The sequence below is a fragment of the Sander vitreus genome, chromosome 7, assembly GCF_031162955.1.
Source record: "Sander vitreus isolate 19-12246 chromosome 7, sanVit1, whole genome shotgun sequence".
Taxonomy (NCBI): domain Eukaryota; kingdom Metazoa; phylum Chordata; class Actinopteri; order Perciformes; family Percidae; genus Sander; species Sander vitreus.
The window spans coordinates 25,323,417-25,347,830 of NC_135861.1; the positions used below are offsets into that span (position 1 = coordinate 25,323,417).

General features: G+C 43.8%; 1 protein-coding gene across 1 annotated transcript in view; it reads right to left on the reverse strand.

Moving 5' to 3' along the window:
• iqsec2b (IQ motif and Sec7 domain ArfGEF 2b) overlaps window positions 1-21,371 on the reverse strand; it is a 28,925-nt gene extending 7,554 nt beyond the window's left edge. Inside the window, 4 exon segments of the mRNA XM_078255585.1 lie at window positions 38-1,092; window positions 1,375-1,692; window positions 1,877-2,174; window positions 19,575-21,371. Of these exon segments, the coding sequence (XP_078111711.1) occupies window positions 38-1,092; window positions 1,375-1,692; window positions 1,877-2,174; window positions 19,575-20,053 (2,150 nt within the window). The 5' untranslated portion in view covers window positions 20,054-21,371.
• Between the last annotated feature and the right edge of the window lie 3,043 nt (window positions 21,372-24,414).

A 24,414-nucleotide genomic window follows, 5' to 3' on the forward strand; every position in this document is an offset into this window, starting at 1 on the left:
TGGCACTTCTGTATATTTTATACTACAAGCATCTTACTTGTTGAAGAGGTTGAGACCTATGCGGTACTGGCGTCTCTGCACCACGTCACTGTTGAAGGGCGGCGAGTCCCAGCTATGGCGGCTTTCTCTCTGGTAGGTCTGCTTTCCCAGAGGTGGCAGAGGCTCCCGCAGGCTGTCCTGAGACGAGGAGCCGGAGCTGCAGTTGACTGTCTCGTTGGAGTTGGTGGTGGAGTTAAGTGAGTCGTTGTCTCCATCCGAGCAGCATGGCTGCTCCAGACCACCAGGGGGCAGAGCTGTGGACGAGGAGGAGGACAGAGGGGTGGTGGGGGGCTGCTGGGGGGAGGACGATGACGACGGCGTGTCAGGGTACTGATGGTGGTGGATAGGGTGGTGGTGATGGTGGTGGAGTGCAGCCACCTGATGAGGGATGTGTGTGGGTATGGGTCGGCCAGGGGCCCGGGTCTGACCCTGGGCCGCTGCTGTGGAGGTAGGGCGGGTGCCTGTGTTGGGGGAGTGTTTTAGGGTTCCCTGAGGGGAGCCAGCCCCTACCCCAGGCTCCTGCTCATAGACCAGCTGTCTGCTCAGAGAGCCACGATCTGAGCGGTCACTTGTGTCCACTGAGCTGTCACTGGGCGGCTCAATAGTTAGGAGAGGCAGATGTGCGCCCCTTAGACGGTAGTCCCTGCACTCGGTACACGGGGTGCTGCGCCGACTGTTACTGCTGCCCCCTCCCTCAGTATCCCTGCTGTCCTCGCGCCCTCCAACACCACCACCAGGGCCCCAGTACTCTGTGTCTGTGCTGCTGGGTGCCCGATCCAGAGATAGTGGGGATGACGGAATGCCATCATCCATGTAAAGGGTGACGTCACTGTACGAGGTGGCGGTACTGTCGCCATGCATACTGAGTCCTCCCCCAGCTCCCCTGGCTCGTTCTCCCAAACCTCTTTGGGAGGAGGGGTTGCTGCTGCTGCTCCACACACACTCCCCAAAGTCTTCACTAATCCCTCCTCCCTCCCTGCTGCCCTCCTGGGAGTCATCGCGACCCGCGCGGCAAGTAAGGGCGTCGTCTATGGAGTCAGCTAGGGACTTGACCTGGAGGGAACACAAAGTGGGGTAGGAGTTCAGTATCCCTCTTGTCAGAAAGTAGAACTACAGCTCTTAAACATAAAATTCAGTGTCTACAGCATACTTTGAGGGTCTAAGGCTGTAGTAAACCGGACAAGATCAGATATGTCTTTTAGTTTTGCTTTGTCTAGTTGATTGACGAGTTGTTAAAGTTTTACTAATCTTCGTTGTGTGTTTCTTTCAGTCACTGTAAAGACCTTTGATACTTTCATGTCATAAAGAGTAATATAAATAGATCAACACTGTTACCTGTTTGGAGAAGGAGTCCTCTAAGTGGGTGTAGTCTCCTGGGCGTTCTGGGATGGGGGAATGAGGAGGCCCTATGGCCACATTGTGGGTGAAGTTTGTCTGTGTCTGGGCCTGCTGCTGAGGCTGTCGCTCATCAAAGGAATACTGCAGTCTCATGTTGGACAGGATGATGCGGCGTGTCATGCGGCTCTCCGATGCCGAGCTTCTGAGGCGCTCAAAGTTCTTGTTCATGCGATACTGTCTGAAAGCCGTCTGAATGGTCCTAGCTGCTCTGCGACTTACAAAGGAGCCACCGTACTTTCTCTCCAGCATCTCCACCTGGCAAAAAGTGGGAAAAAAAAGAACAAAGAAGACTTAGAGATTAATGAAAGGAATCCATCACCTTATCCATCAAATCCATCAACCATAATGTTTGCTAGTGCCCGTGGCTTCTAGGAAACATCAAAGAACACAAACATTTGCAACACAAGTTATCTGACAACAGTATCCTCAGCATTGATACCTTCTTATCCTGCAGATCGGTTGAGAGTTCATAGCTGTCTGAAAGCGCCTTGCATCTCTTGTTCTCCTCTTCCTCTTGCTTGCGGAGGGCCAGACTCGCAGGTTGGTGGCGAGTTCGCAGTGCCCAGGCCAGGCTGGCTGAACTGGAGGCCGACACGCACGAAGGGTCCCTGGATGCGGAGGGTGCGCTGCTGGTGCTGCTGTCAGTGTAGCGCTCTGAGCCGCGCAGGTAAGATGTCTGGATGAATGAGCTGTCTTTGTGGGTGCCCGTCTCTGGACACTGGGAATCCCCCTCCACACTACAGGAGAGAATGAGCAGAAGCTTTTAGAATAATTCATTGACAAAATATTACACCAAACACTTTGAAGTGTGTTAAGTGCAAAATATAGACAGCGTCACTAAATTATGTGGAATAGTATTGAAGAGCTTACATAAAAGGACTTACGTGTAAAGTTTAGAGCGGCGAGGAGTTAACCATCTCTTAGTGGAACTCATGGTGAACTTATATCACTTGTTAATTCCAATTGCAAAGCCTGAGATCTGACAACATTCCTTATCTACATTGTGAGTTGATGATGCAATAGACAAAAAGATCTCTACCCTTTATCTCCTTCCTTTATTGAGTCACAAGAATGAGTTAATATACTACTACATTTAGCCAAGCCTACTAGTGTTTATGCACTGCCTTTGTCTGCTTCTAACTTTCTTGTTCCCTCTTTCAGTCTCTGTCTTGCTCTCAGTGTATCATTGTCTGACAAACACAACAGTGATAGCACATTTTGAGGAGGCATCAATCACTGAAACACACTCCTCCACTGCTGCGTACGAGCGACACCATACTGACAGGAAAGACCAGGTAGTTATGTTAGCAGCAGGTGTAAAACAGTCACTTCAGCACACCATGGAATATCGTGAGACAAAACACATGACAAAGCACATCTCCTCCCTCTCACTCAAGTCCGTTACACAAAAGTAAAAGCAAGCAGCTAAGATTTGCAACCAAATCACCAACAAAGCTGGCTTCAAATGGAAACAATCCTATTTGCAGTCAGCAAAATAAAAACCACACAACTTATCAGTTCAAGTAAGTCCAAAGATCCTCCAGCGTCCTGTCATGTCCTGTCCCACACATTTGCCCAGACAAAATCCACCCCAAGTCAATAAGTCAGTCTGTGTTTGGGAGAACAGCTACAGTCACATTACAGTCTCCTGCCTACATTTCCTCTTTGTGTTAGCCACACCCCCTTCTGTCAGCTGTTCCATAACCAGGCAGAGAGTTAGTAAAGAGCCAGGGTCAGGGATGTGTGGGAGCATTACATTCAGCACATGAAATCAAATCAAAAATGCAAATCTTGAATTGCTTATGTGGTTTCTACCTTTTGCATAGTTTAGGCTCTGTATCACACATTAATGCAGATGACAAAAGGGACTGAAATGGTGCCTTGTTGACTGTAACCATTTTTGCTTTGAGTGGGTCAGCTAATGTCCTCCTCCCTCCCTCATTGTGTTCTCACTGTTCCACTGGATTGTAGACACTTCCTGTGTTGGTGTTTAGTTGGTAAAAACAGGAAGGACAAGAAGGAAAAGGCTTCTCAGGGAACAAGGAAATTACTTTTTTCATTTGTCATTTTTGATCTTGTAGGTGTTGCTGAAACACACCACATGTCAGTTCCTATACCAAAAAGAGAATCTTTGGAGTGGACAGAAGGGGAAACGTTGTACAATGCAGCCGGGTCTTACAGCAGGACATCCTGTGCTTTCAAGCAACACTGAGGACAACTCCATTACGTTGTATAACACAAGAGTCATGCAAAAGCCCACTGATAAATAGACAAGTCTGACATCTACAGGAAAACACATATCACTGCAGCTAAGCTAAGTTGTAAATATTCAACAGCAACTCCACATATTTCAAGCTCATTAACAAGCTGTGCTTTGTTTCTATTTCGAGCAAATTAATTATGAGCAACAAGTTGTTGCGCACAACTCCAATCTCATCTTGAAAAGTGTTTTTTTTTCTCTCTTTGCAGCATCATTTATCATTCCTCCTCTGCTCCTTAAATAGAGAAACTGAGAAGCGGGAGGGGGTTGCTTGGTGACGGTTGCTGTGGGACCGTTGTGGGCGGTGAGGCAGTTGTTAGGATGAGAAGCGTAGTTGCCATGGCAATGTATTGACTGTTATCACCATTGATGTGGGTGTTGAAGATGCTCCACAGGTTGTGAATGACAGTCTGCATAATAGTCATCTTGAAAAAGAATAGAATAACAGAATATATCTGCGCAGTGAACCATGCAAATACAGCATTTTCTCAACATGTTAGTTTATTAAAAATGGAATCCTGAATTAATCATTTACTTTTAGTACCTATTTAGCCATTGTCTAAACTGTATGAATAGAAAGTTTGGTCTTCTTCAGAGCTGCTTAAAACTCCTCCTTTTAAGGAATGGAAACTAGCCACATGAGTGCGTCTGCACAGTGCCAACAGGTAGACATAAGCAGGGACTCAGCTTCACTGTAACTTCCTGCTGTGTACATCAGCAGGAGCAGATGGCATTTTCATTTAACTGAGTGACAGAAACCTAAAATACATGCAACACGACATTAGGGAGTCATTCTCATGCATTTGTCTCTGAATATTCTCAGCTGTCCCTTGGATTGATTTTAAACCTCCATAATAATCGTTATAAACTTCAGCTGTCATCTGTTCACATCTCATGAAGAAGGAAAATCTAAATACTTCAGACAAGATGGAGATTTTCTGCAGCTGGCACCAAAGAAATCAACTGTATGCGTTAGTTGACAGTATCCACAGTGGTTTTCATCTCCGCAGTCTATACGCAGCAGGATCTGTGCAAATGTCACAGATTTTAATTTCTTCTTTTGAGCTTTAGGAGGAAGATTTTCAAGTTGAGGAATGGCAATTAAAAATCTTCAAGTTTGGTGAAGTATTTGATATAAAAAAAATCAATTCTGTTTCAGCATTGATTTTTGTCGTCTTCCCCTGTGACGAAACCACCTTCACGTGTGCATGCATTAAACAAGACTATCATTTGGTTTTGTCCGCAGCGAGAGCCAGGAGGTAATATACAGTGAGAGACAAGGTGAGGATGATATACGAGTAAAAAGTGTGTTGTATAAAACATGAGTGTGGCCATATCGCAGCTGGCATCTGCACCTCATTACTTATGTAAGAAAGCCTGTATTCCCGTTACAGTGACAGAGAGAGGTTTTCTCTCGAGACTCCCTCATAAAGACCAGCCCAGAGTTTCACTACCTCCAACCATTTAATTGGAGCTGAAACAGATGGTTGGAATATAATAAACAGGAAAGTGATCGCTGATAGTGTTATGAGAATAAAAAAACGTGGGCAGAAATTGACAAGAGCTCCAGTGAGAGAAAATGAAAAGTGAATGGGGGTTTGCGCAATGAAGTAAAATGTCAACTGCAGTCCCCTGCCTCCTGTCCCTCGCTCATATAATATTGATGTGCTGACGGTGCGTGTATGTGTGTGTATGAAAGAGCATGGTGTGTGCATCGAACCCGCAGTCAGACAAGGAGGCTGGGGGATTAACCTCTCATGCCTGCCTGCCATGGAGGAGCCAATAATTGCATTGATCTGTCTGTTGACTCATTTCCACTTGAGCATTGACTCAGTTTAGTTATCTCATATCCTCTCTAATCTCTTCATCTTAAACTTTTGTGTCAATTCTGCCATTTGTTCCAAAGCTTACCAGCCAATATAAATAACCCCTGTGACACAAATGTGGACTATGAATGATTAAAGGAGCAGAAAGGCCTACAGCAAGATCTCTGCTAACTACTTTGGTGATGTGATATTTACAATCAATGTCAGGGCTTAAAGAGATAAAAAGAGATGTAAGTAATGTTTTCCATCATGAAAATGAATCTACCAGCAGAACAATCTGTTTTCTCTTTGTCACATGTGATACCATTCTTTCAAATGGCCAAACTGAAAAGAAACAATCAAATCATTCATGGGTCAGATTGGAGCATTCCTCCACCGCCAACACTCTTCTGCCACTTCGCTGTGAGCTTCCCATCACACACACACACACACACACACACACACACACACACACACACACACACATACATCTTTTGTGACCCAAATCCTCTGGTTCAAAGCTTAAAAAGGCTCTGTGGTTTTGTCAGCAAAGAATGCCACTTCATGTTGAATCCATTTAGTGAAAAAAGAGATAAAAAGCCTTGTACAACTGTACCGTTTGCAGGGCTACAGCGTGATGTAGCTGGGAAAAAGTATTTTGTAAGCATAAATTTATCAGATAATCTCTGGCACACAGAGCATGAAGGAATGACGAGATGAAGTCTTGTCTAAACAGGCGGGTAGACAAAGTATTTAGAAAGTTACTCCCCCTTCTCTGCGCACTGATAATTTGTCTGTCTGACAGCCACTATTTTGAGAATGTTCCGAATGCATAATCTTGACATTTTTTGACCTATTCACTTCCAGGTTTTTGTCTGTCCTCTCCAGACCTTGTTCTCGTGTAATTTACAAATCCTCCTAATTCAAACTATTATGACAAACATTTTCCAAGAAGCAATTTGTTATTTGTTGTACTTCTGTATGCTGTGCATGTATTGTAGTGACACCCATGACAGTTATGGCTGACACATCTAGACTTTAAAAGGTATGTGATCTGTCATCTGAACAGCATGTACGCTCTGTCACTCACACACACACACACACACACACACACCTCTCCAGTTATGTGTCAGTTTCTTCACAAAACATTTCTTTCTTTTAAAACCATATGACACACAGACTGGTGATCTACAGCACAAACCGCATGTCATAGACACTACATCACTGCAGCGTGGGCCACCATACAAACACGTCGGTGTAACAAGTAATGTCATCTCTCACTGGTGCCAAACTAAATGCTCTTTTGTGACAGTTTTACAAGTGAAATAAAAGTGGAAAAAGCTGAGTTCTTACCATGCTGCTACTGTCATAGAAAGGTCCCGAACTAACTGGAGCACCGTAATAGAACACTCCCTCTCTCTGACACTCTCACTCTTTTGCGCGCTTTCACTCACACACACACACACACACACACACACACACACACACACACTTCCAAAGTGGCTCATGTTCACCCTGCAAAGCTGTACAGGCTACATTCTTGATAAGTCTTTTGACAGCTATGAACTTCCCTCCACCCTCCTCCGTGTGCCAGATCACTGACACATGCAGTCACTTTTATTACATAACACCAAACATACCAAAAACACGCCACAGCAACAATAGGAACAGACGAAGAGACACATAGAAGAAGTGCATTCATTTATTGAAAAAAAAAAAAAATGGATGGTGAAATATAAGAAATGTTTGTTTGTTTTCTCTTCTGCTTTCATATTCCACTGTAGTGGTTAACCTTAACGTCTGTGTTGTCAACATGGATGCAGGTGAAAGTAAGGACACATGGTAACACTTAAGGCCTTTTTATGCTTCTGCATAGAATCGAAACCCCTGGACCCTACACCGTAGCCTGACGTGCACCTCTTGAAAAATGTTTAACTCGCAGCGCACTTTGCTCGGCCGTGGCTTGGTAGCACTGCATTTCCCCTGATTCATTTCCTGGTTCTCTTTCTCCATAAACAACATCAAATCAAGGAGAGGTCAGAAAACACAGGGGAGACACTTTGTTTCTCTCGCTATGCCTCTAGAGTCGGTACTCGCTCCGAACCTAATCGCCGTCACTCTCTCAGTTCTCCCTCGCTCTAACACACACACACACACACACACAGTATAAACATCAGGCCACTTACGTAGGCTATGGCGAAAGCTCTGCGTGAAGCCTGCGCAGAACCATAAAACAGCCTTTAATGTGTTAAAGCACCTGAGATGGACGACACAGCTTTTAGTCGGAAAATGAGACATAATCAATGTGGATGGAATTGACCAGCAGTATTTTTTTAAAGATGCACTATAAAACTATTGAAAATACTGTCAAATAAGAATCTTCTGTAATATGCAAGTATCATGAACTCTGTGGTTCAGTAGTTCATATTACAGTGTACACAGAAAGTAAATATCCTGAGAAACAACTACCGCAAAAGTTTAAGATTGACCTACAAATGAAAGACACACACACACACACACACACACACACACACAGAAACATTTGGCTAAAAATAAATGTTTAGGTTTTCACCAACTACAGCAATATGCTAATTAGGTTACCAATAATAATGGGTGCAGATACTGTGTTCGCTAGGAACGAGCATTATCATTCAACGATTATGTGCGCCAAATAATATATAACTGAAAATACAATTTCTATAAATAATTTCTGCCTGTGGACGAGTGCATTGTGCTCTAGGTGGAGATGAGTAAGGTGGGTGTGTACGAGCAGCATTCCAGCATGACTGAAACAACACAAAGCAATTACAGCAACACATATTTCACCTTCAGACATTTTAAAAGAGATAGAAATGAAGTGTCTTCCAAAACTAGAGATCTTTATTTTGTTCAGAATTAAACCAATATCTTCATGACTAATGTTACCATCAATAAGACTGATTATCAAATGTTAAGGAGTACATCAAATGAGCATGTTAAACAGACCGCATACAATTAATGTCTTTACATCACATAGGAGGTTAGCTTCTCTGACACTGCATGACGGGACTTTAAAGCTATTTGCACAGATAACAAAGGGTAACTACTGAGCACATTCGAACTGACATGGCTCAACTAGTGGATCCAAAATAAGCATGAGAGCGACAGTAATGAGCATGCGATGGTGATGCGTTCTGACATCTTGTTATGACTCCAAGAAAAGAAATACATAGCAAAGAATACAGAGAGAAGAAAACATCAAAAGATTCTTTAGAATGTAAATGAATGCACAAACCATGTGATAAACAAATAAATCAATGATAGCACATAAACCAACTGTCACAATGACTACAAGTTTCATGCATTTCTATTAAGTCTTTGCCTTTTTGGTACACAGTGAGATCTCCGTTTTTCTGGCAGCATAAACTGTGATAGTCTTTTCACAGGCAAATGGGCGAGTGAGTCGTTGTGCGGACAGTCACACCTCAGCTCAGCGAGAGGAGGGGCTACTGCAGCCTGAGGCAGCGCAACAGAACTGATGGGCAACCTCATCCTCACCCTCCTCTCTTGGAAAGCAACACGGGACGAGTCAAAACACAGAAAGAAACACAAGAAAGGCAGACAGACAAGACAGAGAGAAAAAGAAAGAGGAGGACTGAGTGAAAAACAGCATGTGACATAAAAAGAAAGCAGAAAGCAAACAGGTGGAAACTAGAAAAGCATAAAGCGGGCTGCATTTCTTAGCTAAAAGAGGGACTTAACAGGCATCTTTATTAAAAAAATAAAATAAAATTGTTTACCATACACTGAGTATGTACACATCACACAGCTGTCTAATGCCATTAGATGGCAGTGTTGGAGCATCATGCGCTGATGTGTCTGAGAACAGCATCAGGTGGAGGATAAATGAGGAGAAAGAGAGAAAAGAGGGTGAGAATTCACCAGGGTCACTTGTGACTCAGTCCACCTAGGTCCCATAGCTTATTGAAGATGATGACTGCTCTTCTCTTGCTCTCTGTGAAAAAGCTATGTGTTTTTCAAGCCGGTAAAAAAGGACCTAACTCAAGCTATTAGTCACACCTGGGAGTGGTGGAAGACTGAAGCACAGGCGCTTGGATTAAGAGGGGTTGGTGATAGAAAGGTAAAGCAGAGAAGAATGAAATGTAAAGAAAGTGATGGTGACTGTGAGAGAGAGATATCTGGAGGTTCTTGCAGGTGAAGTTCTTGAAGTTTTTTTTTCTTAATTCTTAATGTGCCGTACTCACTGTACTTAGGCCCTGCAGGGGCCCTTACCTGTCCTCCTGCTGTAAGTTTTGGTCAGTAGAGGGGCAGCAGTACTGATGGAGACGGACGAAGCTGTTAACGGTCAGACTGGTGGGGAACAGAGTAGCATAGGCGGCGCTGCCCGTTGGCGTGGGAGTGGTAGGAGCCGAGATGGGCTGCCCTGAGAAAGACAGCGGCCGGACACTTGACAGGAAGGACCAGAGACGGACGACACACGCATAGAAACATGGAGAAAGCAGAGAAACAGACACACAAACAAACAATCAGCCAGCGGCAAAGCAGAAAGATAGACAAAACAAGAGGGAGAAAGAGGAAGCACTGATTTGAAGCTGCACATTGATAGTGGCAAATCATACAGCGTCAATGGTAGTACAATGAATGACACATTTAAAAAGGAGAAAAGGAAGGTAGATGTGTGACAGACTCTGATGACAGCAAGGTGACTATCATCTTCCAGAGATGCATTGTCACAAACACCGAGGGTTTTGTTGAAATCAACTCGTGGCAGATAGCTTACAGTAGGTGTCTTAAGGTGTAAGAAGAGTTCAGGCCAAGATGAAGAAAGAAAACATCTAAACAATTCTCATAGCCAGCCCTGTATACAGATGCTTCTCTCTATCCCGTAGCATCCATACATTTACACATGACCCAATCATTACACACACCCACACACACACACCTTTTCACATTCACCTGCCAGTGACGGCTCTATACTGGTCTACTGCGGGGTTCTTCTGTGGATCATGAAAATGTGAAACCGCTTTCTGTAATGCATGCAAAAGTTCACATATAACACAAAAGCCTCTCCACTACCCCTCTACTCTGGCAGGAATTAGAGATGTTCCATGTGCAGATGGTGAGTGAGCAGCTGAAGAGTGAGCAGTGGTTGAGATTAGCATGTAAATGGCTGGTTTCTCACTGGGGCCAGCTGCTGTCAAGGACAAGCAGTCCCTGTCATTTTAGCATTGGAAACACTCAGACACAAGATGCAGTAAAGAGAGTGAGAAAGGAAGTGAGCTAATGCTCACTCAATCCCAGCTTGTTTATGGCCAGCTGTGTAAGATGAGGCGACCAAACTGAATTTCAGAATGTGTTATCCACTTGAAAAACAACGGTTGCATCAAAGAAACCTAATTTTATTAGAAGCTACAAGCAATTATGTTGCAGGATACGTTTTTCTTATTGTCGATAAAAAGACAAATAAACAATTTGATCCTACTAACAAGTGTTGCATGTGTAGCCAAAGTCTCATTTCCGTCTGTGCCGTAGACATTTATTGGTGTCCAAAAACTATTAAAAGAATATCAATTAGCCACATTGTTGCACTGGGTAACATGTTGCTTCATCACCACGAACATGGGCACTGTAGTTTATTTTGAGTCAAACCCACTAACACCCTCCTGCTGACGTAGACACTCACTAATGCACCAAATCCGGCTGAAAATAGTCCCCAACAAATACAGTTGTTACTCCTTCCTGTTTGAGTAACGTCTGCTAAAAATGACAGTGCCCAGCTGTTTTAGGAAATTACTGAGCCTTTTTGGAAATTGAAATTATGTACCTTTTCTTGAAGTGGCTACATTCAATATCTTTATGTATCAAACAACAATGTGAAAGGGGTTGCTCGTCGTGATGACCCTACACAGAATTATCACCCGAATCTGCAGCTAAAGTGAGTTTTAGTTCATTGTTTAGCTGTCTGGCCAGCAACTTTACGGTTTTGGTTCACTTTCACCGCTCTCATAGAGTCGTTTTCAGACGCAGCAGGCAGCTGTTTTCATTGAAAAAGCTCTTAAAACCCACTGTACAATATCTGCTTAGCATCAAAAAGACACAGTTGGAGACTAGCTGGTGAACATAGTGGAGCATTTAGCAGCTAAAGAGCCAGATATTTCCCTCAGGAGTTGGTTAGAGACCAAAAGCAGAGCTTAAAGAGAGTAAATATTGGACGGGTAGCCAGACTCCACATAAATGATAATGTTGTGTTCAGAACTTGTCTCAGCTGCCCCCAAGTGGCCAAAAAGAAATCACTTATTGATGGTTTAAAGATTTATCTTCTGGAAAAATGGGCTCGGGCCTGAGAGCCACAGGGAAGTTGGAAACATTGAGAGAAAGACTAATGCACTGTTGGTTTTGACCTTTTCGTAGGATTTGTTAAAAATAACAAAAGTACAGAGTATCAACAGCCTTATCCTTTAATCCTACTGATCATAAACCCAAATACAATTCATTTTGACAGGATATAAAATTGACTCTGCCTTATGAATGTCTGGCACACTAAACAGGACTGTTAGCAAGAGTTCAAGGATTTCTTAACAGAGGGGAACGAGGAGAGTGGTAAAAATTAGAGCGTTTCAAGATGTAATCATGTAGGCGGAGTACTCGTTTGCTTAGCGCAAATGATAAAAAGTTCCAATTACATGAGAATACGCTGTCAGTGGCTATTTTAACTGCAGAGTGTGGAACAAGAGTGCCTTGTTCGTTCCTATTTAGAAAGATTACACAGAGGTTACAAGTCAGCGCCTTGGGAAGTTTTAGGCTTAATTTACAAGCACAGATTCTATATGGCCGAATATCCTGACAAGATGTGATGTGTGTGTTGTTAATGTCTCTGTATTCGGTCTGTGTAACACGGAGAAAGAAAATATTCTGAGATAAGTGAACCCGCTGACCTGCTCAGCTTTGGATGGAGATGTGAAGAGAAGCAGAGGCACTGTTATGTGAGCCTGAGCTATGCTTATGCACACAGTGTGGTCTTGCACTGCCAAGATTTGTATTTTACCAGCGCTAACTATCCCCAGTGTGGTGAGTGTTGACAGGCTCATCTTAGATCTGATTTCTGCCTCATGAGCAGTTATGCCTGAATCCCTAAGTGTCATTAAAAAAGCAAACAATTCCCCAATCGCCCTCCGCCTTCTTCTACTCCTCCATAGAAAAACTAAAAACAAATACTACCCACACACACTTTTAGTATGTATACATCTCTCTTTCGGTCATTAGCAGGCACACACAGATAATGTAATAAAGAGAAGAGATCAAGATATGAATCAAAGTCAAAGGATGTTTGTGTTGTTAATGAGCAGAGAGGACACCGGAAGCCAAAAGGAAAAAGTGGTACATTGGGAGAATGTGTGAGGTGGCGTGTATTTAAAGCAGTGAGTTGACAGAGGCTGGAGGCAGGAAGAAGAGTGGGAGGAGAGCGAGCTACATGAGAGTGGGAGAGGTTGAATATGGAGGAGGGCAAGGGTGAAAATAATCAAGAGAGGAGGAAAGGAGTGTAGAAGAAGGACGGAGAGGGGAGGAGGAATGTGAAAATGGAAACAGGATGGGAGTAATGGTTGCTGCTAGAATCAGTGTTTCCTCGAACCTGTGCAGTGGCATGGGGGTGTCAGCGCGTAGGTGAGTCTATGTATAGATGAGCAAGGAGAGTGGGAGCAAGGCACACTTGCTGTGATCACAGGAAGACATGACCTGCCCGCTCGTGGAGGGCTTTTTCTGTACGCTTACACACGGCCAGAGAGCATTTCCATTACCATCCACATGGCCTTTCTGGGGGTATAATTTGAATATTATAATTTGAAAATCTGTCCGTCCAATTCAGCTTTGGTACAACCCACTTCAAATTGAGCTTTCACTGTTTGTTTTTTCTCGTCTTATTTTTGCCATTGTCTATGAAATAAGAGTGTGGGAGCGCACTGCGTCATCCCACCTCCAGCGTGTGACCCGCCTGACTCCTGCTGACAGAGACATTTGATAACCACACACGCTGCGTTGTAGCCTAAAGTTAAGCATGTTTTATACACCCCACCCCCCTCCCCTTCCCTTCCAATGTGAGCTTGAGTCTCCTGCTGCTTGGCAACAATGCGGACTGCCTGTGTGGGCGTTTGGCATGGAGTGCCAGGCGAGAGCACTGACAAGGAGGGGCACAGTTACGAGTCAACTACGCACACCAGGCACCTGATGTGCCCTGTGAGCTAGTTTGCACGTGTGTGCGTGTGTTTTTCTGTGTGAGTATGTGTGTGTGTGTGTGTGTGTGTGTGTGTGTGTGTGTGTGTGTGTGTGTGTGTTTTTCTGTGTATGTGTGTGTGTGTGTGTGTGTGTGTGTGTGTGTGTGTGTGTGTGTGTGTGTGTGTGTGTGTGTATGTGTGTGTGTGCACGCGCTTGCATATAGGTGTGCGCGCGTGTTTGATTTCAACTGGATATGATTCATCCAATGAAGAACAGTTAGACTTCATTTAAATGTGATGTGGGAGACATTGAAGGAGTAATTCAAGAAAATGATATCCCTGCAGATCACCAAAGGAATATTCTGTAAAGTCAGAAACAGATCCCGGTCATAAAGCAGATGACTAGTTTGGTTGCCGGCCAGAGGAACCACAGCCCAACTTTTCAATGAAAGAGAACCTGTAACGTGCAAACATTTTTAAACGCCGCAGCATTCATCTGTCTTCAATATTTCTCATCCATCCCCATCAAGCCGTCATTCAATCCTGTTTCTGTCTTTCACCCTGCTCCTGCTCCCACTCCTACCCTCTCTTCTCTTCACTTCTCTCCATCTCTCTATTCTGTGTCTCTCGCCCACAGAGTTCTTCACAGAAGAGCTCACAGCGTTCCCACGGTAACCAGTCTCCCTATTCTGCTCCATAGAACGTGTGCATGAGTGTTTGACAAACATCCTGCCTCAAAAGTGCCACTTATCTGCGTTTGAACCTTAAAGACAATGAATAAAGTCATAGTCAACAGCTGGGAGAAGACTATGGAAATGCACCTGTGTTGATTAAATGGTGACCTGCTCGAGGGAGCGGTATGATGTGGAAACCCTAGGACATGGGGGGGTGGAGAGCGGTAGGATTAGATCCACAGTGATGTTTAACCCACTGATGAATGGACAGAAGGCTTAGCGATCTGCCCTCCTTGCTAATGACAATGCAAGACCGCTAATCTCTGCACTAATTAACCATGGCTGTTGTTCGGACACAACTGTTATCTGTACACAGCTGCTGGGGGGGCTGGAGGTTGTGTCAGGATCAGGGTATTTAGCTGCCCCCACCCTACTCCTCTCCTCCCACCCCACTCCTCCCCTCCCACCCCTGGATAGGTGAGATACGTTGGAGGTGGAGAGGATGGAGGGAGGATGGGCGGACGGAAATGCAATATTGTAACTGCCTGGAGGACAGCTTTACAGTTTCCACAGCAACTATATCTCTCACAGCACTCCAGGTCCAAGAGCATTTCACTTCCTGTGAAAAAATGTACATTACAGCTACTCAATTGTATCCTTACCGTTCATCAAGAACGTCTGATGTGATGGTATAGATAGGAGAGGGTGAGAGAAAGTTACTTGTAGACAGCTACAGTCATGTGAAACAATTAGGACACCCATGCTAAAGTTGACTAAAAAGAGGAATAAAAATACCATATCTAGAGATTGGCATGGTTTTATTTCAGTTAGCCTAATAGCTGGTTTGATTTGCATTGAGAGATGATTTTATGGAAAGTACCCCATGCCAATCTCTAGGTATGGTGAAGGGGATGTGATGATGTGAGGCTATTTTAATTCCAAAGGCCAAGGTAACTTTATCAGGATGCATATTATCCTGGATCCATGAAATAACTGGCCTTTAAAAATAAAAATCTGCCTGCCTCTATGGGAATTTAACATAGGGGTGTACTTACTTATGCCCCCTGTATTTTAAGGAAGAACATTTATTTATTTGCGATACATTATTCATTCACAAAGAAAATTGGTGTCCTTAAAGGTTGGATTTTTCCTCATTTTTTTTAATTAAGGCATTAAGATCAATTTGCAAAAGATGATTTTGTTATTCCTCTTTTTAATCAACTTTAGCATGGGTGTCTTATTTTTTAAGGAAGGCAGAGGCAAGGTCAGGTCTATAGGTATAACAATATGCAGCCTGAGACTCCTCTCTTCCTATTGTAGGTGGTAAACCATGAGTTTTATTGTCTGTCTGCTGACGTGCTGCTTCTGTTGCCACATCGAGTCATTTATGTACAATGAAGTATACAGTATGCTGCCAAGAACCGGTTCAAAATAGATGAAATGTGACACCGCAGTAACATATCAAATCTAACTGGAAAGCCTCTGAATCCTTCTGCCTTTACATGTAATATGCATGTTAATAAAAAAACTAGAGTTTGCGCATTAAGCTTAAAATCCTGAGCGCCTCATTGTGATCAATAAGACCATCTGCAGAGAGAGACCGATGCCATTGGTCAGTCTACTATGGGGATGAAATGCAGACTCTTACTTTTCATTGGGCCACTAATACTTGGACTATATGTATCCTCGTGAATCCTGGGTAACATGCGACTAAATATAAATGAAAAAAGATTTTCCATCTGCACACACTGTATGAAGCCATGAACACTGCAAGAAGAAGACAAAAAAACACCACCCACGTACAGGTGCCTCCCACACACACATCCATCATTTAAATTTACATCAAGCTACGTGGCATCACAGTAATCATTAGCACTTTTGGTGATATGCTAATTTGGGCCCAAATTAAACATTGTTTAATCCACTACGTATCCTAAAAATAGATCATATAAAGAGGAGCAGGATTGGGTTCTTGAGAAAATGGCAGCTTCACTGTATTTCATGGTGAGTCCAGAGAGGATAGATTACAGTACCTCCCATCACATCACACAGACTGTTTGGAGCAGGTCAGTACTGCTGTGCTTATCCACACATGTGCCAGGGGCCAGTTTACTACTCGAAGTTGCATCTGCGCTATCTTAGCTACCAAAGGAGGTAAAATGCTAGTCAAAATTAACACATATTATGAGCTCTTCATTAGCGTGAAGAAAGAATATTCAAATCGACTTAATCGGGAACAATAACTGTGCTTCAGTTAATAGCAGGAATAAGAGCGGCTTAGCAAAGCGGGGAAGAGAAAGAGAATAGCACAAAAGTAATTTCTTCAGCTTCTCTGAGTCATATCTGCAGCAGTGGGAAACAGAAACAGCGAGGGGGAGAGAGTGAGTGTGTGTACGTGGGTATGTGAGAGAGAGTTAGAAAGATAGAGTGACAGAGAGAGAAAGAGAGAGAGAGAGAGACAGATAGAGAGAGAGAGCGGGAGAGAAAGAAGGAGTGGATTGGGGTTGTAAAGGTTATGTGTAGTAGAGCTGCACACAATTAGCAAATAAAGCACCTTCAGAAACAAAAGTCCATTACTGTACTCCATATTCCCCAAACAGAATGAGAGTAAATTTCAGAGAGAGTAGTAGAGCACACGACCCACATTGCCCTGCGTGGAGAAGGAGATAGATGGAGGGATGATGGAATAGAGAGACGAGCGGAGACACAAGCACCTTTACAGGGCTCTTCGGAGCTTCTGAGAACTCCCACTGTGACAGTGAAGTGGAAGTTAAAAGACAGCTCGGGTTCGGGTCCTCTTTCTTTTTTGGTTGATGCCGTTGTATAATAATAGCGCTCTGAGTATCAGCACCACCGGGGCTGTTGCTAAGACCTCTAGATGCCCCTGCCTCTCACCCTATGAGGACAGCTGCATGCACGCAGCACATGATGAAGGATACAATCTCTCACCCATGCAGCGAGGCCTGTCACATCATTGCAACACGACAGACTGCAGGCTCACATTAGCTGTCTAATAATGGACATTCCAGGTGATATCCTACAGTGCACACATACACACTCACAAAAAAGACACACACATATACACACATATACACACACAGCAGTAATTATCACCCTTGGGCTAGTGGTAATTATACTCTGGTCACACGGATTAATCTCTCATGCACTCTATGTGTACCTACCACCCTCTTTCACACATTTTTGTACCAGCAGCACATACATTATATAGATATATACAGATACACACTCTCTCTCTCTCTCTCTCACACACACACACACACACACACACACACACACACAAAATGCACTTGCATGACCTCTCCCAAAATAACAACAACAAAAAAACATCTGCCACATGCACAGCGAGCTGCGGCGATGCCCTCATCCCTGCTACTTCTTGGAGGAGGTTATGTCGAAAATCATTTTCACCCCAAGGCCTCAGACTCACATTGTTCACACTGCCATTAACAGGGGGGAGAGGAATGAAATAGGGTAGCATTTGGGGACAGCTGTTTATGGCGTACCGCCAGGAGAACGAAGAGGAGAGGAGCGACTTTGTTTTGATGCAGTTGCTGCACGCATGGCTAAAAGAAATGGGGACAGTTCATTCAGTTCCTTTGTCCGGAATCAAAATTGTGAGTTATGTGAGGAACAGGGAGCGCAGGGCAGAGATAAGGACTCCTCCTGGAGGAACAAAAACTAATTGGACAAAAACAAAGGCAGCTCTCAGAGCCTTGCCTTCTCTGGCCCGGACTTCCCCTCTCCCTCTCTTACACACACCCTGTTGACAGATGGCAAATCAGTGTGTGTGTTCCACCTTTTCTCTTTTAGACTGAGGCCCACTCAGTAAGGTTGCCCAGTCACTTTCCTCCCCCTTGTCATCTTTTTCCTTTCCCCGTGCCTCTCTCACATCTCCCTTCTGTCTCTTCCTCTGATCTGAGCCATATTTACAGTGTCACTGGCACTGACGATGAAGAAATTCATGTTCATATCTGATCCATGATCAGAGGAGAGGGTTTTGTTGCAGACCTGAGCTAATAGGCCAATTTTGGGTTAGGCTGAGTCCCAGCCAGACAGGGAGAATCCGGCTCTGCTGTGCGGGTGACTCTTTATTAAATGTGACACTTCATATGATACGCCTGTCTGAGCCTGGATCCAAAGTCAGCTACAACCGCTACAGGCAATTACCAAGGGAGGATCAGCACAATCTACATTTACAATTCATCACTGCATTTAATACCTACATAAATAACTAATATGTGCTTCTGTCTAATGACTAAGACACCCCCAGGGATGATGGGAGAGGGCCGGAGAGAGGCAGACAGCGAAGAAAAAGATAACTGTAATCGATAAGGGATTTGGTCAAGTCTGAATCAATCGTTGACAAGAGGATTGGGGCCATAAGAAAACAGATAGTAAGCAAAATGTGTGTGTGTGTGTGTGTGTGTGTGTGTGTGTGTGTGTGTGTGTGTGTGTGTGTGCATGGTTAAGTGAAAGCGAGGACAGATGCACTTGCTGTTTGCCAAAGCTGTGTTTGCAGCACTTTAACTTCAGCCTTGAATTTGGGGGGTGAGTAAAAAGAAAACTCTCTACTCAAAAGCAACCAGCCTACAGTTCAGGGTGAAGAGGAAAAGAAACACACAACACAAACAGTGGGCGGATTTTTCATACAGAAGGGCTTCACTGGTCCAGAAAGTTCAGATGACCATAAAAAAGACCCACAACCCTCCTGCCTGGACTCGAATTTTCCTCAGCATACTACGATGCAACTCCTACGCACCTCACATAATGCACTGTGATCATTACACAAATCCAACCCTCTGCAGGCAAACATCACACACAGCACGATGAAATGGACACCTTCCGCACTTCTACACACTCTACCCATAATCCTCTAGCACTTTGCATATTTCCTCATGGTGGCGTGTAAAAAAAATCCCTTCATAGGTTTAGAGCCATTTCTGTGAGGATTATCTGACTAGAAAAGGCTGCAGCTTCATATCTTTATGTGGCCTTAGCACATACATGTTGTGTCACACGTTGGATGTTGTGCAGAATGTGGTCATCACTACAATTTAGAGCAACTTGGACAAGATCACAGACATTCCTGTGATATGACATGAAGCCATCATTCATTGGTGGAAGATCAAACCACTAGACGAGGCTTCTGTGTTAGAAAATAACTTACTTTCTCCGTATGGTTGAACTGGCGTTGGTGTCTGTGCTGTCGGTGCGTTCGAGCCGGTCTCGCTCGTTGGTGGAGGAGCCGCAGGAGAGACCTCGGGTCAGCCTGGTGTGAATCCTCCTCTCCCTGCTGGGCCCTGGAGTTGCGGTTGATGCAGCTGTTGCCTGAGCCGTCGAAGTGCTACCGTTCCCAGCGCCGCCACCACCAAAACCACCACCACCGCCACCACCGCCATGATGGATGGGGAGGGACAGAGGCTGGCTATGGTTGTGGTTCTGTTCGGGAGTGTCTGAAGCAGGCGTCCGTGGGCTGCGATCATGCCTCAGGTCCTGGTTCTCTTGGCTAACCTGGTCAAGCTGGCCCTCCAGCTCCTCGATGCGCCGGCGCTGCGTCTCCAGGAGCTTGGCCTGGCTCTCAATAATGTTGTTGAGCTCTAGGAGGTACTCCACTGCCCGGTTGGGGCTCTCTGGGCTGGTCTCCATGGTGGGAGCCCTGCCTCTGGGGGTATGACCACCACCAGCCACCACCACAGTTTCGACCCCGTTGGGGCCGAGATCCACCCCCCCCACCAGCCCTGATGAGTGGGGGGGAGGGAGGGACCAACGAAGGCTTTAGTGAAGATTAACTAATGGCTTCAGATCTTCAGAAACGGGAAGTCACAGAGATTAAGAGGTTGAGAATTTCAGAATGACTACATATCCCCAAATCTGAGGGCAAAAATGAGCATTATAGCATCTTAGTAGCCATTAAAAACATTGCAATGCCGAGAACAGAGTTCAAAGCTCAAAGAGACACTGTTGATTGTCTGTTTTCCTGAAGTCACAGTCATTTTGAAAGACCATGCCAAATCAGCACGGAGCGGGTCAAGAGTTTGGGGCATCATGATGAATAATAACTCGTGAAGCAAAATTTTTATAAAACAGACTAAGATTGGATGGGGGAGGGGGTGACAGAGGTAAGTATTGTCTAAATGAGGCTGATCAAAGATATGTAATGAATTTGCTTAAATGGCTCTCTGAGCAAAAAAATATATACAAAAGGAATAAGCAGAATATCAATTTATCCACTGACCTGTGATTATATCCTGCTCATTAACTTCAAGAGCAGCTTTTAGTTCATTATGAAACACCTGACATACATCAAGCACTCTTTAGCCTCCTCGACAAACAGGGGAAGGGGGATAGGGGTAATGGGGAGGGTGATGTAAATGATGATGTACCACTAATTACCAGGCACCGTCAATCATTACATAACACTGAAAATTCTGCTCCCTCCCACGTTGAATATCCCCGCAGTCTATCATCGTCACTTTCAACCCATGGCTTGATGTGTCTTTATGGCACAGAAAGTAAGCTGAGGTGGCTTACTAAGTTCATTCTCGAGGTCCAGATCCTCCCCTCTGGTCCGACAAAACTACATCCTAGTGCTTTATATTCAGATTAGTTCCCAAAGTGTGCGTGTCTCTGGGCTTTTTCATCCAAGAATAATGCACTTTACTTCCACGTCACGCATTTATAAACACTGGGCTTGAAGATAAAACTTGTCACCTCTTAAGGACCAACAGCTATCCGGAATAATTATTGACTGCCCGAAAGTATCAATAGGCTGTGCCAAATCTTTGAACTGTACTTTGGTGTTTGCCGCTTTTCGGCGCTGATCTGGAATCGGTTTAAACGAACAGGTTGAGTTTGTTCCTACTTATCTGAGACGAGTTTCGGCTGCATCAGGTCGGTAATCCATGCAGGAGTGTAGCGTTGAATCTTCTTTGAGGTGGCGCAGAAACACACGGACGTTTCGCTCCTCGAGCGTCTGAACTGCAGCGATGCTTGCGGTTTATCCTCTGAGCGCGTCATGATCACTGTAAAGGAAGCCACAATGATATCAAACATCCGGCCAAGAGTTTCAAAATAAAAGAGTAACCGCATGACTTCTATGGTGTTAGATAGATAGAGAGAGAGAGAGAGAGAGAGAGAGAGAGAGAGAGAGAGAGATAGATAGATAGAGAGAGAGATAGATAGATAGATAGATAGATATAGATAGAGAGAGAGAGAGAGAGAGAGAGAGATAGATAGATAGAGAGAGAGAGATAGAGAGAGAGAGAGAGATAGATAGATAGAGAGAGAGAGATAGAGAGAGATAGATAGATAGATAGATAGATAGAGAGAGAGAGAGATAGAGAGAGAGAGATAGATAGATAGAGAGAGAGAGATAGAGAGAGAGAGAGAGATAGATAGAGAGAGAGAGAGAGAGAGATAGAGAGAGAGAGATAGATAGATAGAGAGAGAGCGATAGAGAGATAGAGAGAGAGAGAGAGAGAGAGATAGATAGATAGATAGATAGATAGAGAGAGAGCGAGAGATAGATAGATGGATAGATAGATACTTTATTCATCCCGAGAGAAATTGAAGGCATTCAGTAGCTCAGCCAACCATAACACAATATTCAACAAACACACATACACACATATATCTCACATACATAAAAATCACTCAGAAATGTAAAGAGTTAACAATTTAAGGTCTGGTATGGACTGACCATGTGATGCAATGACCATGATAAGGTGCTATGGTAGAGTGTGTGCAATGGTGGTAGTGCAAAAGTGAACAGTGCAGGGATTGAACAGTGCAATAGCTTATTATTAAATATGAACTATGACTATAGAATTGCTTGACAAACAAGAAAAAGAAATAATATACCTTAAGAACAATATATAACAGAACAATAAATAACAGTTGACTCAATCTCTGTGTTGACTGCAGGTGAAAAACAAAAAATGCATTTGCAAGATTTTGTTTTAATGAAAACCCAGATAGCTTATAAATGGATGAACAAACAAAGTTTGTTTTATTATACAGCTGCACTGTCTTAGACAAAACATATTAGCCAGATTCTGAGCTACAGTATACATATACCCCTTATACCCCTTCATTCCTTCATTCATGTCTACAATACAATTGATAAACGTAACATGTTCTGCACAAAACAGGAGAAATCAGAGTAGGCTACTAGGTAAATAATCCATCTTGATGAGTTAGCAAACTTAAACACAACAATTGAACAGCCAAGATTAGATTTTTTTTGTTGAGCCATTTGAGTATTTAAATCATCAGGTTAATTAATGAATGAATAAATAGATTGTTGATTATCTCCTCCCTTTAAGGTCATAAACGTAAAAGAATTGGGCCTTCATTTGAGCCAATCCTACCTTTCCTCTTAAGGGTATTTTAATGGATTAGTTTGTAGGGCTCATTCAAACAAGAAAAACCTTTATGAAACAGTCCTCTGAGTGCTGAAAGAAGGAAAACACAAAAAAATCCATGTGGGATTTGAACTTACAACCTTCAAATTGGAAAACCTGTTTTGTACCAAATGAGCTTTCAGCAACTTTGAGTTGAATGAGTCTCATACAGAGAAGAATCAGATTTATCAAGCTAGCTAGCTGCTAACTTGATGGGCATTTGGGCTGCTTTTTTAATCACTTAACATTATCTGCAGTGTTTTAGTCTGCTTGCTGTTCAACTGACTCTGGAGGTGACAGAGGAGCTGATTTTGTGACCTTCAAATGCATATTATATAATATACAGTAAACCTGCCTTAATAATACATTTTTTTAAGATTCTTTTTTGGGCTTTTTGGCCTTTAATGGATAGGACAGGAAAGGAGAGAGAAAGAGAGCGAGAGAGAGAAAGAGAGAGAGAGAGAGAGAGAGAGAGAGAGAGAGAGAGAGAGAGGGAGAGAGGGAGAGGGGGATGACATGAGCAAAGGGCCGCAGTAAAATAAAGACCTTATGACCAAGTGTACGGATGACATTTTATTTTGAAGGTAGCCTACAATTAAAGTCTCATTTTGCATCGTTGTTTGTAACTTTGCGCACTTCAGGGACCCCTGTTGAGCGCTTACGAATCCGAAGTGTACATGTAGAAAACAATACTATATGCTGTAATGTAATGCGAAAAAGTGCCACCTTTTACTCTGTTCAACAATTCTCTATCATTTATATTTATAATCTTGACTTGAAGTCGTTTGAATAGTTTAGGTCTACTAATTTAATCTCTGAATTGGGAGCAGCGCTGTTATTAGTGCGGTGATGTGTTTTTTGACGTCGAGCTGACAGGAACAGAAGGATGCGGCTTAGGACAACATGGGAGAAAGGCAGGCCTCGGAGCGATGTTATTTTTAGTGGCAGTACTTAAGTGCTCATATGCGAACTGAGACTATTCACCCGCTTCTCTCTCTCTCTCTCTCTCTAGTCTTTAATATTATAGCTCGCACAGGTGAGGCTGCTCTGCTCTACAGTAAGCCTATAGGAAACTATAATTGGAAGGAGTGGTGAGCGTGCATGGGAAATGTAAAATCCATGTTCTCGCAAAAAGTAGGTTTAATAGTTGATTTCTGGAAAATAATCAGATTTGTACGCCAACAACCAAGGACAGGGTTTTACAATCTTTAATTTATTATTCTCATGCACACATCTCATCCTGTTTCTGAATATACAGCCGATGGGATCCTTCAAATCTCTCTCTCTCTCTCTCTCTCTCTCTCTCTCTCTCTCTCTCACTCACTCTCTCTCTCTCACTCTCACTCTCTCTCTCTCTCTCTCTCTCTCTCTCTCTCTCACTCTCTCTCTCTCTCTCTCACTCTCTCATCCTCTCTCTCTCTCTCTCCTCTACTCTCACTCCTCTCTCACTCTCACTCCCACTCTCACTCTCTCTCTCTCACTCCTCTCTCTCCTCACTCTCATCTCACTCTCTCTCTCTCTCTCACCCTCTCTCTCTCTCTCTCTCTCTCTCTCACTCTCTCTCTCTCTCTCTCTCTCTCTCTCTCTCTCTCTCTCTCTCTCACT